Source organism: Anolis sagrei, chromosome Y, assembly GCF_037176765.1.
Source record: "Anolis sagrei isolate rAnoSag1 chromosome Y, rAnoSag1.mat, whole genome shotgun sequence".
NCBI lineage: Eukaryota > Metazoa > Chordata > Lepidosauria > Squamata > Dactyloidae > Anolis > Anolis sagrei.
The window spans coordinates 71,513,387-71,530,957 of record NC_090035.1 but is presented as its reverse complement, the minus strand read 5'-3'; the positions used below and the strand labels follow the sequence as shown (position 1 = coordinate 71,530,957).

The 17,571-nt window shown below is 44.1% G+C and overlaps 1 protein-coding gene across 3 annotated transcripts in view; it reads right to left on the bottom strand.

Annotated features, from left to right (window-relative positions):
- LOC132780106 (prolyl hydroxylase EGLN2) overlaps positions 1-14,333 on the bottom strand; it is a 28,518-nt gene extending 14,185 nt beyond the window's left edge. For 2 of the 3 annotated variants that reach the window (XM_060783644.2, XM_060783646.2), the window contains exons 1-2: positions 14,159-14,333; positions 5,675-6,413 (exon numbers count right to left, since the gene is read on the bottom strand). In XM_060783644.2, coding sequence (XP_060639627.2) covers positions 5,675-6,229 — 555 coding nt within the window. In that variant the 5' untranslated portion in view covers positions 6,230-6,413; positions 14,159-14,333. The remainder of the gene's footprint in view (positions 1-5,674; positions 6,414-14,158) is intronic. The other variant, XM_060783645.2, reaches the window with a different exon arrangement.
- Between the last annotated feature and the right edge of the window lie 3,238 nt (positions 14,334-17,571).

The window sequence follows — 17,571 nt, the reverse complement described above, 5'->3', positions numbered from 1 at the left end:
GCATTACTGCTTCTACAGAAAATTGGGCACCAAAGGCAAAACATTATACGAGGGTTGAATGAAAAGTAATGCCTCCACCTTCGTTACTTGGGTTTCGATGGGAATATTTTAATAAATCAAATGCAGAAATAATCCTTAGAATGTGCTCTTTAACTACCACTATTCACTTTTCTGGATAATCACCAGACAATTGGATACATTTCTGCCAATGATGATCAAGTTTTCTGAAGCCGTCACGGAAGACATCAACACTCTGCTTCCACAACCAGCGTCTCAGTTCTCTCAACCTCTTCATCAGAAGCATAATGATGTCCCCGCAGATCTTCTTTCATTATTGGGAACAGATGGAAGTCAGACGATGCTAAGTCTGAACTCTATGGAGGATGTTGTACAGTGGTGAGATCCAGTCTCTGAAGTTTCAAGTCTGTGCGCTTTCATTTCAGGCGTCAGCATCCTGGGTACCCATCATGCACAGATCTTCCAATAGCCAAGCAAAGCAATATGTGACCCACACGTTCTTGTGAAATGCCGATTAGGCTTGAAATTTCTCTCCAAGTGATACGACAATCGTCCTGAATCAATCTGACAACCTTTTGCTTGTGAAACTCTGTGGCTGCTGTCACAGGACATCCAACTCTTTGTCACGCAAGTCAGATGTTCCCACCTCAACATCTTTAAACTTACTTGCTCAACGATGCACAGTCCTCACATCAACACAATCACCATAAACAGCTTGCATTCTCTGATGATTTTCCTTTGGGGTGACACCTTCTTCTGTCAAGAATTCAATGACTGCACATTGCTTAAGTCGCATTGGCCGACTGTCTGCGCAGGGTTCCATACCTCGCACTTTAACAACACAACCGTTCAATGCTAAGGCTTCCCGCCAAAATGGAACTGTAGAGGAGAGTCTACTGAACAAACCAGTACCTGCCGCATACCAGTACTGACATTGTTGAGGAATTACGAAGGTGGAGGCATTACTTTTCATTCGACCCTCGTATGATTTTAGATAACAATCCTGATTTAAGTGGAGTCAGACCAGAGAATGCATCCGCACTATAGAATTTAATGCAGTTCAACACTTTAACTGTCTTGGCTAAATGCTATGGAATCATGGAAGTTGTAATTTTGCAACATCTTTAACTTCTCTGGCATAGAAAGCTGGAGTCCCACCAAACTACAACTCTCAGGATTTTGTAACATTGAGCCACGGGAGTTAAAGTGGTGTCATAGAATCCACTTTACTGAACTGTATGGAGGATGTCGTACAGTTCTTGCTTTTGGGTCTAATATTTGTGCATTTGGCAAGGGGGTGGTGGGAAGGAAGAACAGAGTTGGAAGAGACCTCATGGGCCATACAGTTCAACCTTTTGCCAAGAATGAGAATCGCATTCAAATCACACCTGACAGATGGCCATCCAGCCTCTGCTTAAAAGCCTCCAAAGAAGGAGCCTCCACCACAGTCCACGGCAGCGAGTTCCACTGCTGAACAGCTCTCACAGTCAGGAAGTTTTAATGTTCTGATCTCTTTTCTTGTAGTTTGAAGCCATTGTTCCGCATCCTAGTTTCCAGAGCAGCAGAAAACAAGCTTGCTCCCTCCTCCCTATGACTTCCCCTCACATATTTATACATAGCTGTCATCATGTCTCCTCAGACTTCTCTTCTTCAGGCTGAACATGTCTAGCTCTTTAAGCCGCTCCTCATAGGGCTTGTTCTCCAGACCCTTGATCATTTTAGTCACCCTCCTCTGGACACATTCCAGCTTACAGTCAACATCTCCCTTCAATTGTGGTGCCCAGAATTGGACACAGTATTCCAGATGTGGTCTAACCAAGGCAGAATAGAGGGGTAGCATGACTTCCCTGGATCTAGGCACTACTATTGATGCAGGCCAAAATCCTGTTGGCTTTTTTTGCCGCCGCATCTCCGCATGTCAAACTGCATTGATTTGATGGTGAAGTGTGGTTTTTTGAAAGGTAGATTTTTTTTAAAAAAAATGCCAAACCTATGGAGGAAACTGTCTGCTGTCCCTCTTTGACCTATTTTGCTTTGATACTTGTTTGGGACTAGGAGCAGACACAAGATCCTTCTCCATTGGAGCAGAACAGGAGGAGGTTTACATTGCAGTTTGTTTCCTAGCGCTGAAAGCGATCCCTCTTTTCCAGGAAGACCTCGGCTGCCTTCGGCTGTTCCTGGAATTCCAGTGGGCCTCCTCCCAAAGCTGGGTCTGCTTGTGAAGCAATGTCTTGCTTTTGGGTCTAATATTTGTGCATTCGGCAAGGAGGCGGTGGGAAGGAAGAACAGTGAAGTGTGTGTAATATAATGAGAGCGTGCCTATATTCTTTGTGATTGATTCTGGGCGGCAAATGTGAAGGGATGTCACATATTCTATTTTCCAAAATTGTGCACATGAGTGGCAGAGATAGTGACACCACTGGTTTTATTTAATACACAAAGTTACTCAAAATATTTTTTACATATTTAGCTTCAGGCTATGAATGCAAAGTGTATAGGAAACATACATGCATTTTGTGTTTGGAATTAGCTCCCACCTCCAAGATTATATATATTGAAATATTCCAAATTCCAAAACACTTCTGATCCCAAGCATCTCAAATAAGAGATATTCAATCTATATAAATAAAAATGTAATATTCATTTGTGGGATTAACATCACACAGAAACTACTGGATGAATTGACACCAAATTTGGACACAATACACCTCTCAGGCCAACGAGTTACCATCACTCATAAAAACACTGAAAAACACAGCAAAAGAGACTTAAAAACCTGAAAAACAAAAATTACATTACAACGCATGCACAAAACCACATATATACACGCAAACACACATATGCACAAATATATACACACGCATATACATACACAAAACACATACACACAGACTGGGCAACAGCAACGCGTGGCAGGCTAGTTTACATATATATTTGTGTGTGTTTGTGTATGTGTGTGTATACAAGTACACCATATACTGTATACATAAAGGTTTTCCCCTGACATTAAGTCCAGTTATGTCTGACTCTGGGGGGTGTGCTCATCTCCAATTCTAAGCCAAAGAGGCGGCATTGTCCACAGACACCTCCAAGGGCATGTGGCCGGCATGACTGCATCAAGTGCCATTACCTTCCCGCCGGAGCGGTACCTATTTATCTACTCACATTTGCATGTTTTTGAACTGCTACATTGGCAGAAGCTGGGGCTGACAGAAGGAGCTCATGCTGCTCCCCCCATTTGAACCTGTAACCTTTTGATCAGCAAGTTCAGCAGCTCAGCGGTTTAACCCACTGCACCACCGGGGGCTCTGGCATAGCAGGTATTTGTGCCAAATTTGGTCCAGTGAACGAAAATTCATCCTGCATATCAGATATTTACATTATGATTTGTAACAGTAGCAAAATTGCAGTTATGAAGTAGCAAAGAAAATAATGTTATGGTTGGGGGTCACCACAACATGAGGGACTGTTGAGAATCACTGAGGTAGAGGGTTGGATTTTGCCCGCCACTGATGTAGAGGAAAGGCTCTCCGGAAAGAGAACGAAACCACATTCTGGGGTCAAAGTGCTGCTGACACAAAAGGAAACCACCGTCAGCACTGGAAACTGACGGAGAGGGATGTGCAAAGGCGTCACCTAGACAACCCCAGCAGGAAATCGAGCCCACTGGCTTGTTCAAATCGGCTGGTGTTGGGAAGAGAGAGGATCATGGGATTGACAGCCTTTCCAAGCCAGGGCTGACCGGGCCAGCAACCTTTCCCCTTGCGCCCTGAAGTTGCATAACGGAAAGGTGGCTGACCATGCCATGCAGCTTCCTCTCCGGCTTGATTTAAACTTTGGACGATCCAGGAAAGGCTTCATTGAGGCTGCCCATCCTCCAAAACAATCCTCCCCAATGTAATTCCATCATGAACCAAGCAATTCCAACATTGGCAAATGCACAAAGAAAGTACTCTCAGTAAAAATGGATATTTAAGGGGAGGACAAGTGATAGCAATTCTAAGAAATTGTCATGTTATTCTGTTATACCAAGTACTGCCCTGAGTTTCCAGGAAAGACAGAAAGCAAAGGAAACTTGTGAATATGGCACCCAGTGCTTGGCAGAATGGGAAAAAATAATTACTAGAAAAGCACTGTATTACACAATGAACAGACAAAAACAAGAGAAAAAGAAGGCATCTTTCTCGGCTGACTTTCAGTTAAGCAACCAAACTAGGTCTCCAAACAGCTTCCAACTCTTTTTACGAACCCACAAATTAAACTTTTGGAGCTCTATCAATTTCTCCAGGCCAATGTTTCTCAACCTTCCTAATGCCGCGACCCCTTAATATACCTCCTCATGTTGCAATGACCTCGAACCACACAATTATTTTTGTTGCTACTTCGTAACTGTAATTTTGCTACTCTTATGAATCGTAATGTAAGTACCTGATATGCAGAATGTATTTTCATTCACTGGACCAAATTTGGCACAAATACCCAATACACCCAAATTTGAATACTGGTGGGTTGGGGCGGGGGTGAGGGGAGGGATTGTTTTTGTCATTTGGGAGTTGTAATTGCTGGGATTTATAGTTCACCTACAATCAAAGAGCATTCTGAACTCCACCAATGATGGAAATGAACCAAACTTGACACACAGAACTGACATGACAAACAGAAAATACTGGAAGGGTTTGGTGAGCATTGAACTTGAGTTTTAGAGTTGTAGCTCACCTACACTCAGAGAGCACTGTGACTCAATGATGAATCTGAAACAAACTTGGCACAATACTCAATATGCCCAAATGTGAACACTGGTAGAGTTTGGGGAAAACAGACCTTGACATTTGGGAGTCATAGTTACTGGGATTTATAGTTCACCTACAATCAAAGAGCACTCTGAACTCCACCGATGAGAGAATTGGGCCAAACTTCCTACACAGAACCCCCATGACCAACAAAAAATACTGTTTTTTGGTGGCCTTTGGCAATCCCTCTGACACCCCCTGTGCCCCCCCCCCAAAAAAAGGGGTCCCGGCCCCCAGGTTGAGAAACGTTGCTCTAGGCACTTTCATAAGGGATTTAGAAATAAGACACAAACCATTCTCTGGAATTCATCTTTTTGTAGAGCAAAGAAAGCACTCTGCATACGTCCAGAAGCACTCTGATCTTGATTACATTTTCCCTCATCATCCACATCCTATCCTGAAATGTCAGGGGTCCTATACAGTCATAAAACTCCTGTTCTTGCAAAAGTGACTCTGTTAGTTCTGGTTAAGGAACCAGGTATCCAAAAGCATAGTCGTAATTATCTTCAACTCAAAGAATAAAAAATGCAGAGGAGTTTGTTCTTTCTCAAATAAGCAGGAAGGCTTTTGTTTCTGCTTCGTTGCACCAGGATACAAAATATATACAAAATACAAACTTTACAGCTTCTTCCTCACTACTCACAGCAATTCTCCAACACACCATCTGTCCCTCATCAAACTTACTCAACATAACTACAAGCTATATACTATTTTCATTGCACTGACCAACACACCCTAATGACAGTGGCTTAACTCTTTTATAGGTGGTTAAACCAAAGGGATTAACTGTGCTTTCACTTAGAAAATGCCAGGTAAATTCCAAATCCTGAAAATGCAACCCAAGTCTTTGATCAGACGTGACTCACCTTGGTCCTGCCATTAATATTGTACTCGCCCAGCTTGCCGGCGCAATGCATGATGAGCTCGTCGATACGCGCCATGAGCGTCCCAATCGCTTGGCAGCCAGGCTCCTGGCCTTCTACCCAAGCGATCTGGTCTCCCCGGATGCTGCGGGAAGGCACTGTTTTCTGGCTCACCAGTTGCCCATCGCGGAACTTGCCACTGCGGTTGAGACCCTCCACTTCGGCTAAAATCTGGCTCCCCAAAGCCTCCCCAAGAAAAGAGTCCTTGACGCAAATCCCGTAAAAGTTCATACAAGGCACCACATAGTCCAAGGCTAGCCGGTGGACAGGCACACGGCTCTCCACAGGATCGGGGCCCCGATGACGCTTGGACGCCCCTTCACCCGCAGAGTCGCCATTGTCCAGCCGGCACCGTTTGGGCTCCCGGTGCCCATTCAGCGCAAGCAGGAGCAAACCCCCGACAGCCGAGCCTTCGCCCTCCAAGGAGCACGCCTCCCGCCCCATATTCTGGCAGGATACACCTAGTGTGGGGGGCTGCGGAGGGTTGGAGCCCTCCATGTCATGTCCTGCAGGGGGGTCGCGGGGTGGGCCGTCGCCATGGCTCGGCCGTCTCTTGCGCCAATACAGCGGTGTTGGCCAGTGCGGTGTGGTCAGCCCAAAGGGTGATGGAGCACCTCAAGGATCCAGATCATCAGAAGAAGGGGTTGGTGCTGTTTCATTTAGGGGGGCCCAACACCTGTGCCTAGAATTTAAAATAATATATAGATATAAGCAAACAGAATACATGCAATCTTTTTCATTAGAGCTGACTCTCAGGACCCTTCTATACTGACATGTAAAATTATTATTATTATTATTATTATTATTATTTTACTGACATAAAAGCACAGTATGTCACAGCAAATTTCTATTCCTGGACTGCAACTCCCAGCAATCCTCCAGATAGATAGATTAGATAGAGATAGATAAGTAGGTAGATGGATCAGGACAACCGCTGGGAGTTGCAGTCCAAGAATAGGTAGAGAAGGAAGAATTAGGAGAAAGAGGAAGGGAAAGAAAGGGGGGTGGAAGGGAAGAAGAGAAGGAAGGAAGGAAGGAAGTAAGAAGAGGAAGAAAGAAAAAAGGGAAGGAATGAAAGAGGGAGGGAAGGAAAGAAGTAGAGAAAGAAAGAAGAGAAAGAGGGAGGGAAGGAAGGAAGGAGAGGAAGAAAGAAAAAAGGGAAGGAATGAAAAAGGGAGGGAGGGAAGGAAGGAAGCAGAGAAAGAAAGAAGAGAATGAGGGAGGGAGGGAGGGAGGGAGGGAGGAAGGAAGGAAGGAGAGGAAGGAAGGAGAGGAAGGAGAGGAAGAAAGAAAAAAGGGAAGGAATGAAAGAGGGAGGGAAGGAAGGAAGTAGAGAAAGAAAGAAGAGAAAGAGGGAGGGAGGGAGGAAGGAAGGGAGGGAGGAAGGAAGGAGAGGAAGGAGAGGAAGAAAGAAAAAAGGGAAGGAATGAAAGAGGGAGGGAAGGAAGGAAGTAGAGAAAGAAAGAAGAGAAAGAGGGAGGGAGGGAGGGAGGGAGGGAGGGAGGGAGGGAGGGAGGAAGGAAGGAGAGAAAGAAAGAAGGGAAAGAGGGAGGGAAGGTTACCCACAGCAATGCATGGCAGGTATAGCTAGTAGTAAACTAAAACATGAGTGAAACATTACAACATATACCCTAAAAAGCAATTATGATACAATTACATTAAACTGGCTCACACCAGTACGCTTAAGATGTATTGATTGAATTATTATTAAAAAGAGGTTGAATTACAACAATAATTCATCCTAAACCATATCATACCACAAACACTATATTAACTGAAGGCAAACTTAATGTAAAAGTGCCGTGTATTATTTCCTGGATTCCTGTCGGTTGCTTGAAAGTCCTTGTTCCTTGAATTCCAGCTAACCGGGAGTCTATTCTAATTCCTTTTTATTCACTGTATTAGTTATGTAATGAACTGTATTTTGTCAAAAAAACACGTGACGTTCTTAACTGAAGAAGTTCATAATCAAACACGCAGCTTCAGCTTCGGAACATTATCCCAATGTCCTATGTATCTATACGAAGCATGAGCAAACTTTGGCCCTCCAGGTGTTTTGGACTTCAACTCCCACAATTCCTAGCAGCCAGTAGGCTGCTAGGAATTGTGGGAGTTGAAGTCCAAAACACCTGGAGGGCCAAAGTTTGCCCATGCCTGATCTATGACAATATAAGTTTGGTAACATACTACCAACTTTCGCAATGTTATTTAAAAACAGTAATAATACCAAAATAATATGAAGTAGAAAAGATCCAATTCTCTTTTCCAAGATTTCCTTGAACCTTCAATACCCTAAAGGCATCTTGTAGCAATTCTGGGCAATACAATTTAAGGGAGATGTTCAATCTAAGCTGGAATGTGTCCTGAGGAGGGTGACTAAAATGATCAAGGGTCTGGAGAACAAGCCCTATGAGGAGCGGCTTAAAGAGCTTGGCATTTTTAGCCTGCAGAAGAGAAGACTGAGAGGAGACATAATGAGGGTTATGGATCAAGAGGTGAGGGGAACTCATAGGGAGGAGGGAGCACGGAGACTAGGACACAGAACAATAATAAACTTTATTTATACCCCACAACCATCTCTCCAAAGGGAACTCGGGGTGGCTAACATGAGGCCAAGCCCAAAAAATACAAGACTGCACAATGAAATACAGAATGCAGACTACAATGGCTTCAAACTACAAGAAAGGAGATTCCACCTGAATATGAGGAAGAACTTCCTAACTGTGAGAGCTGTTCCGCAGTGGAACTCTCTGCCACGGAGTGTAGTAGAGGCTCCTTTTTTGGAGGCTTGTAAACAGAGGCTGGATGGCCATCTGTCGGGGGTGCTTTGAATGCGATTTTCCTTTTTCTTAGCAGGGGGTTGGACTGGATGACCTACGAGGTCTCTTCCAACCCTATAATTCTATAAAGTCGGCCCTGGTTAGTATTTTGATGGGAGACCATAAACAAAACCTGTAGGCTATGTTTCATAAGAAGGAACTGGCAGAACCACCTCTGAGTATTCCTTGCTTACGAAAACATACGCCTTCTGGATATGAATACAACCTGAAACACATTTGTCCTATATCCCAGTAATTAGATCCAAACCTATAGATTGCTGCACCAGGTGACACCAATTCCAGTTGTTTAGACGTTTTAGTGTGGGGATAAGAGACCTTCCAAGCTCTGTAAACAGCGCTTGGAAAGAATTCTGCTTGGAAAAAAAACCTGCAAAGTGTTTGCTGTCAGTTTGAGTTAACAAAGCTGGCACTAGATCTCATTTGGGATAAGGCACATTCCTATGAGTTCATCCATTGGGTTGCTGGGAGTTTTCCAGGCTGTAAGGCCATGCTCCAGAAGCATTCTCTCCTGAAGTTTCACCCACATCTACGGCAGGCAGCCTCAGACTGAGGTCTGTTGGAAACTAGGCAAGTAAGGTTTTTATATCTGTTTTAATGTCCAGGGTGGGAGAAAGAACTCTTGTCTGCTGGAGGCAAATGTGAATGTTGCAAATGGCCGTCTTGATTAGCATGTAATGTGTTTGCAGCTTCAAAGCCTGGGTACTTCCTACCTGGGGGAATGGCCATCTTGACTAGCATTTAATGGCCTTGCAGTTTCAAACCTGAGTGCTTCCTGCCTGGGGGAATGGCCACTTTGATTAGCATTCAATGGCCTTGCAGCTTCAAAGCTTGAGTGCTTCCTGCCTGGGGGAATGGCCATCTTGATTAGCATTCAATGGCCTTGCAGCTTCAAAGCCTGGGTGCTTCCTGCCTGGGGGAATGGCCATCTTGATTAGCATTTAATGGCCTTGCAGGTTCACACCTTGGGTGCTTCCTGCCTGGGGGAATGGCCATCTGGATTAGCATTTAATGACCTTGCAGCTTCAAAGCCTGGATGTGTCCTGCCTGGGGGAATCTTTTATTTGGAGGTGTTCGATGCCCCTGATTGATTATTGTCTGAAATTCCCCTGTTTTCTGAGTGTTGCCCTTTATTTACTGTATTGATTTTGGAGGTTTTTTTAATACTGGTAGCCATATTTTTGCTCATTTTCATTGTTTCCTCCTTTCTGTTGAAACTGTCCATTAAAAAGTTCATTAATATATGGAATCCTACTGAGTCCTGAGAGTTGTAGTTTGAGAACATACCGGCACTAGAAGCAAGGACTACAAAAGACCTTGCAAACCTTGTATTATTATGGATTGGATGTCATCCCCTAGGATTTATTATTATTATTATTATTATTATTATTATTATTATTGGGTTGCTATGAGTTTTCCAGGCTGTTTGGCCATGTTTCAGAACCATCCTCTTCTCACAACCTGACATGAAACAATCAGGGCGAGTTAACACCTCCCAACAAAGAATTCCCCCAGGCAGAAATCAGCCAGACTTTGAAGCTGCAAGGCTGTAAGTGATCCAGCATTTCTATGTTCTCAAATAATATGCTGTGTTCAGGACAGTAAATAACGAGCAACACTCAAAAACAGGGGAATTCAGACAAGAATTAATGACAGCCAGCTAACGCCTCCCAACAAAGGATCCCGCAAGGCAGCAACCAGCCAAGCTTTGAAGCTACAAGATAATTCAATCCTAATCAAGATGACCAATTGCAACATTCACACTTGCCTCAAGCAGACATAGATTCTTTCTTTCACCCTGGACATTATTCCACAGATATATAAACCCTACTTGTCTAGTTTCCAACAGACCTCACAACTTCTGAGGATGCCTGCCATAGATGTGAACTAAACGTCAGGAGAGAATGCTTCTGGAATATAATAGCCACACAGCCCGGAAAACTCACAGCAACCCAGTGATTCTGGCCATGAAAGCCTTCAACAACATACAGAAATATTATTTCCTGGTGTTTCGGTATTTGCGTGTCTAATAGTCCCAATAAAAAAGTTCCTGGTTCCAGTCTTACTTTGTTTTTTATTATGTTTTCAATATCAATATGTACTTTTTCCCAAAAGGCTTTCACCTTTGGGCAAGTCCACCACATATGATAAAAGGTGAAAGTTTAGATATTTTAAAGGATGACACATTAAGCGAGTTTATTCTGTGCTGCTCTGGAAACTAGAACATAGTTTCCAATATGCCTAACAACCTCTGAAGATGCCTGTCATAGATGGGGGCGAAACGTCAGGAGAGAGTGCTTCTGGAATATAATAGCCACACAGTTCTGAAAACTCACAGCAACCCAGAGATTCCAGCCATGAAAGCCTTCAACAACATATTAATATTATTATGACTATTATTAATAATAATTGCATAGCATTAAATCTTTGCAATTAAAAGTGGCATCAAACTGAATGGACAATGACCTCTCCTCTTAAGGATGACAGTTAAGCAAGTTTATTCTCTGCTGCTCTTGAAACTAAGACATAGTTTCCAATATGCCTCACAACCTCTGAGGATGCCTGTCATAGATGGGGGTGAAACGTCAGGAGAGAGTGCTTCTGGAATATAATAGCCACACAGCCTGGAAAACTCACAGCAACCCAGAGATTCCAGCCATGAAAGCATTCAACGACATATTATTATTATTATTATTATTATTAATTGCATAGCATTAAGCCTTTGCAATTAAAAGTGGCATCCAACTGAATTGACAATGACCTCTCCTCTGACCATATGGAAGGGCCAGCAAGATGGCCAGGATGGGGGCGAAACGTCAGGAGAGAGTGCTTCTGGAACATAGCCACACAGGAAAACTCACAGCAACCCAGAGATTCCAGCCATGAAAGTCTTCAACAACATATTATTAATTATTATTATTATTATTAATTGCATAGCATAAAGCCTTTGCAATTAAAAGTGGCACCCAACTGCATGGACAATGACCTCTCCTCTGACCACATGGAAGGGCCAGCAAGATGGCCAGTATGGGGGCGAAACGTCAGGAGAGAGTGCTTCGGGAAGATAGCCACACAGTTTGGAAAACTCACAGCAACCCAGAGATTCCAGCCATGAAAGCCTTCAACAACATATTATTATTATTTATTATTATTATTAAGTGCATAGCATTAAGCCTTTTCAATTAAAAGTGCCATCCAACTGCATGGACAATGACCTCTCCTCTGACCACATGGAAGGGCCAGCAAGATGGCCAGGATAGGGGCGAAACGTCAGGAGAGAGTGCTTCTGGAACATAGCCACACAGGAAAACTCACAGCAACCCAGAGATTCCAGCCATGAAAGTCTTCAACAACATATTATTAATAATAATTATTATTATTAATTGCATAGCATAAAGCCTTTGCAATTAAAAGTGGCACCCAACTGCATGGACAATGACCTCTCCTCTGACCACATGGAAGGGCCAGCAAGATGGCCAGTATGGGGGCGAAACGTCAGGAGAGAGTGCTTCGGGAAGATAGCCACACAGTTTGGAAAACTCACAGCAACCCAGAGATTCCAGCCATGAAAGCCTTCAACAACATATTATTATTATTTATTATTATTATTAAGTGCATAGCATTAAGCCTTTTCAATTAAAAGTGCCATCCAACTGCATGGACAATGACCTCTCCTCTGACCACATGGAAGGGCCAGCAAGATGGCCAGGATAGGGGCGAAACATCAGGAGAGAGTGCTTCTGGAATATAATAGCCACACAGCCTGTAAAATGCACAGCAACCCAGAGATTCCAGCCATGAAAGCCTTCAACAACATATTATTATTATTACTATGACCTCTCCTCTGACCACATGGAAGGGCCAGCAAGATGGCCAGGATGGGGGCGAAACGTCAGGAGAGAGTGCTTCTGGAACATAGCCACACAGCTTGGAAAACTCACAGCAATCCAGAGATTCCAGCCATGAAAGCATTCAACAACATCATATTATTATCATTATTATTATTATTAATTGCATAGCATTAAGCCTTTGCAATTAAAAGTGCCATCAAACTGAATCGACAATGACCTCTCCTCTGACCATATGGAAGGGCCAGCAAGATGGCCAGGATGGGGGCGAAACGTCAGGAGAGAGTGCTTCTGGAACATAGCCACACAGCTTGGAAAACTCACAGCAACCCAGAGATTCCAGCCATGAAAGCCTTCAACAACATATTATTATTATTACTATGACCTCTCCTCTGACCACATGGAAGGGCCAGCAAGATGGCCAGGATGGAGGCGAAACGTCAGGAGAGAGTGCTTCTGGAACATAGCCACACAGCTTGGAAAACGCACAGCAGCCCAGAGATTCCAGCCATGAAAGCATTCAACAACATCATATTATTATTATTATTATTATTATTATTAATTGCACAGCATTAAGCCTTTGCAATTAAAAGTGCCATCTAACTGAATGGACAATGACCTCTCCTCTGACCACATGGAAGGGCCAGCAAGATGGCCAGGATGGAGGCGAAACGTCAGGAGAGAGTGCTTCTGGAATATAATAGCCACACAGCTCGGAAAACTCACAGCAACCCAGAGATTCCAGCCATGAAAGCCTTCAACAACATATTATTATTACTATGACCTCTCCTCTGACCACATGGAAGGGCCAGCAAGATGGCCAGGATGGGGGCGAAACATCAGGAGAGAGTGCTTCTGGAACATAGCCACACAGCTTGGAAAACTCACAGCAACCCAGAGATTCCAGCCACGAAAGCATTCAACAACATCATATTATTATTATTATTATTATTATTATTATTATTAATTGCACAACATTAAGCCTTTGAAATTAAAAGTGCCATCAAACTGAATCGACAATGACCTCTCCTCTGACCATATGGAAGGGCCAGCAAGATGGCCAGGATGGGGGTGAAACGTCAGGAGAGAGTGCTTCTGGAACATAGCCACACAGCTTGGAAAACTCAGCAATCCAGAGATTCCAGCCATGAAAGCCTTCAACAACATGTTGTTATTATTATTATTATTAATTGCATAGCATTAAGCCCTTGCAATTAAAAGTGGCACCCAACTGCATGGCCAATGACCTCTCCTCTGACCACATGGAAGGGCCAGCAAGATGGCCAGGAAGGGAAACAAAGCCATTGCAGCCTCCAAAGGCAGGAGTTCCCGACTTTCGCCGGACGCTGCTTTTGAGCCTGGAGTTGGGCTCCTCTGCTCAGGCTCAGGAACCCTCTTGCAAGCGCACTCTCTCAGCTTCAGAGGGAGGCATTGCCCGACCCTTTCTGAGCAAACCACGCCGAGGAAAGGAAAGGGAAAACACTGCGGGGAGGGCTTAGAAAACAACACGCAGAAAGAGAGACACAGAGAGAGAGAGAGCAAGCAGCCGCAAAAAGGCAGCCAGGAAGCCTCCAAGTTGCAGTTTCGTAAGGAGAGGCAACCGGGACTGGTTTGCTGGGGGACAGAGCAAGCCCAGCCTAGCTTGGGCTCCAAATAAAGCCAAACAAGAGGCTAGTCCTCAGTGCAAAAGGGGAGACAAAGAAAGCTGTAAATATACCCAAGCATGCTCATTTTCTCCTTACCTATTTTGCACTTGGACTCACCGGGATTGGGATCATTGCTCTTCCTCCTCCTCTTGTTCTTTCGCTTCTTTTTCCTCCTCCTCCTCCTGTTTTGTGTGCAACCCGGGGCCCCACCTGAAGCCCAGCCCGGCTGCCAGAGGAGGAGCCCGGCCCTGGAAGGAGGGACCTCCTCCTCCTCCTCACTTGAAGCCCGCCTCCGATGCTTTGCACCGCCCAGAAAGACTCCAAAAAGGGGCAAAGCGTGCCTCTGAGCATGTGCAGAGGGAAGGAGCCAGGACAGAGGCGCTCTCAGGGGCAGGGGATTCAAGATAGGGCCTCTTGTGCCCAATAATTATATATATATATATATATATATATATATATACACACACATATAAATATACTAGCCATCCCCTGCCACACGTTGCTGTGGCTCAGTCTGTATGTGTTTTGTGTGTGTATATATTTGTGTATATGTGTGTTTGCCTATATATATGTGGTTTTGTACATGTGTTGTAATGTATTTTGGGGTTTTATTGCTTTTTAAAAGTCTCTTTTGCTGTGTTTTTCCATATTTTTATGAGTGATGGTCACTCGTTGGCCTGATATGTGCATTGTGTCCAAATTTGGTGTCAATTCATCCAGTGGTTTTTGAGTTGTGCTAATCCCACAAACAAACATCACACACATATATATACACACACACACACTAACTGTCCCGTGCCACACGTTGCTATGGCCCACATGGGGGTTCTGTGTGGGAGGTTTGCCCCAATTCTATCGTTGGTGGGGTTCAGAATGCTCTTTGATTGTAGGTGAACTATACATCCCAGCAACTACAACTCTCAAATGTAAAGATTCTATTTTCCCCAAACTCCACCAGTGTTTACATTTGGGCATATTGAGTATTCGTGTAGAGTTTGGTCCAAATCCATCATTGTTTGAGTGCACAGTGATCTCTGGATGTAGGTGAACTACAACTCCAAAACCAAAGGACACTGCCCATCAAACCCTTCCAATTTTTTTGAGTGAAGGACATACATTGGGTTGTTAGGTGTCTTGTGTCCAAATTTGGTGTCGATTCGTCCAGTGGTTTTGGAGTTCTGTTAATCCCACAAACAAACATTACATATGTAATGTTAATATATATATATACACTAATATATATATATATATATATATATACACTATAATGTATATATACACTAGCCGTCCCCTGCCACGCGTTGCTGTGGTTTTTGAGTTCTGTTAATCCCACAAACGAACATTACATTTTAATTTATAGAGAGAGAGAGAGAGAGAGAGACACCCCCCCCCCCCCCCCCGGTGGCGCAGTGTGTTAAAAGTTCTGAGCTGCTGAGCTTGTTGACTGAAACGTCGCAGGTTCAAATCTGGTGAGTGGCGTGAGCTTCCGCTGTAACCCCAAGCTTCTGCCAACTTAGCAGTTCAAAAATATGCACATGTGAGTAGATCAATAAGTACTGCTCCAATTCTGGGTCTGGACCAAACTCTACATGAATACTCAATATGCCCAAATGTGACCACTGGTGGAGTTTGGAGAAAATAGACCTTGACATTTGGGAGTTGTTGTTGCTGGGATTTATAGTTCACCTACAATCAAAGAGCATTCTGAACCCCACCGACGATAGTATTGGGCCAAACTTCCCACACAGAACCTCCATGACCAACAGAAAATACTGTGTTTTCTTATGGTCATTGGCAATTCAAGATGCTTTTTGTGCTGCATAAGAATGCTGAGTTTAGCAAAAAGGGAAATGGGATTAATGGGTTACCACCAGGTGCAATACCACCGGTATTGCACCACCTGACATCTGCCAGGAAGTAGCAGCCAATAGTGAAAGGACCAAGGCAGAGACATCTCCAGCTCATCCTCTGTTTGGGTATCAGCCAGCACGTCAACGACTTAAATCTAGAAATAGTTTTCTAAGATCTACAGAGACACTCGCTGGAACACCTCAGCAAGCGAGAGTCCAAAACTGGCAGGCTCAAACCCAGAACCTCAACCAATGGCTCATACCAAATGAGAGACTCCCCTCTGGGCACACAGAGGACTGGGCAAAGTGGAAGGCGCCAAACAGACTGCGCTCTGGCACCACAAGATGCAGAACCAACCTTCAGAAATGGGGCTACAAAGTGGAATCCTCGACATGTGAGTGTGGAGAGGAGCAAACCACTGACCACCTGCTGCAATGCAACCTGAGCCCTGCCACATGCACAATGGGGGACCTTCTTGTAGCAACACCAGAAGCACTCCAAGTGGCCAGATACTGGTCAAAGGACATTTAATCAACTACCAAACTCACAAATGTTGTATTTTGTCTGTTTGTTTGCTTTGTTCTGTTAGAAATGTAATATAATTGACTGGTTGATCTGACACGACAAATAAATACCAGGTGCAAGATAGCGATAATATTATTTAGCTGAGAGGCCTTTCAGTACCGTTTAAGCAACAGGCCTCGATCGACAGATTTAGGATTTGCCAATTCAGGATCATCCCAGGCCCCAAGACCTGGAGACAGCATCAGGTCATGTCATTAAGTGTTATGAATTGATTACCAACTGCAGTTACTCACCTGCTTAGAGAGATATCACGAGGAACATTTAATTTCACCTACTGACTTATTTCCCCACCATGACATCTCAGCAGAAATGTTCCAAGTCCCTGGTTATTCAGTTAGTCCCAGGCAACCTGATTATTGCCAATGTAGCTGATGACAGGTTTGAAAGACCTTTCTTCAAAGTATTGAGCAGTTTGTTTTGCTTGAATTTTTTTGCACTGGGCAAGATCCATTAATCAGTCTGGCCAGATGGTTTTCCATTCTGGTGCCCAAAGACATTATTGTGGTTCTCAGACTAACCCAGCTCCTGCTTTTGGGATGAATATGCACTTGATACAATGGGAAGCAGTAGGAAATGAGTGAATCAATCCTCTGGTAGTGCATTGATTGTTGTAGCTCAGCAACAGTCACATCAGGCTGATGGGCTGACTAATGCCTTTGAGTCAAGTGGAATTGTGGGCTTTCCTGGGATGCATTCTGATGCAGTGCCTGGGATCTAGTCTCATGCAGAAGGCCATTCTCATGCAGAGCCAGAAAGTGAAACTACTTTAGACACAGGCACAGATGGGTCTGGGAATCTAATTGCCTCTGATCCTTCAAGGCCGTTCACAGGAGTTGGAATCATCCTCTCCAGATAAGGAGAAATTCTCATGGGAACACACCTGATCTAAGTCAGGAGGCTCACTTGCAGATTCGAGCCCACAGCCAGCGGAGGAGGTCATCACACCTCTGTGGGAAGCAAAAGTTCCAGGGGAGACGTAATGCTTTCATGTCTATATATTAGAAGCTGCAAGCTCATTGCTCTTTAGTTCAGGCAACATGGCCTTTCAGTTACAGCTTTGTCATGGTTCTGGG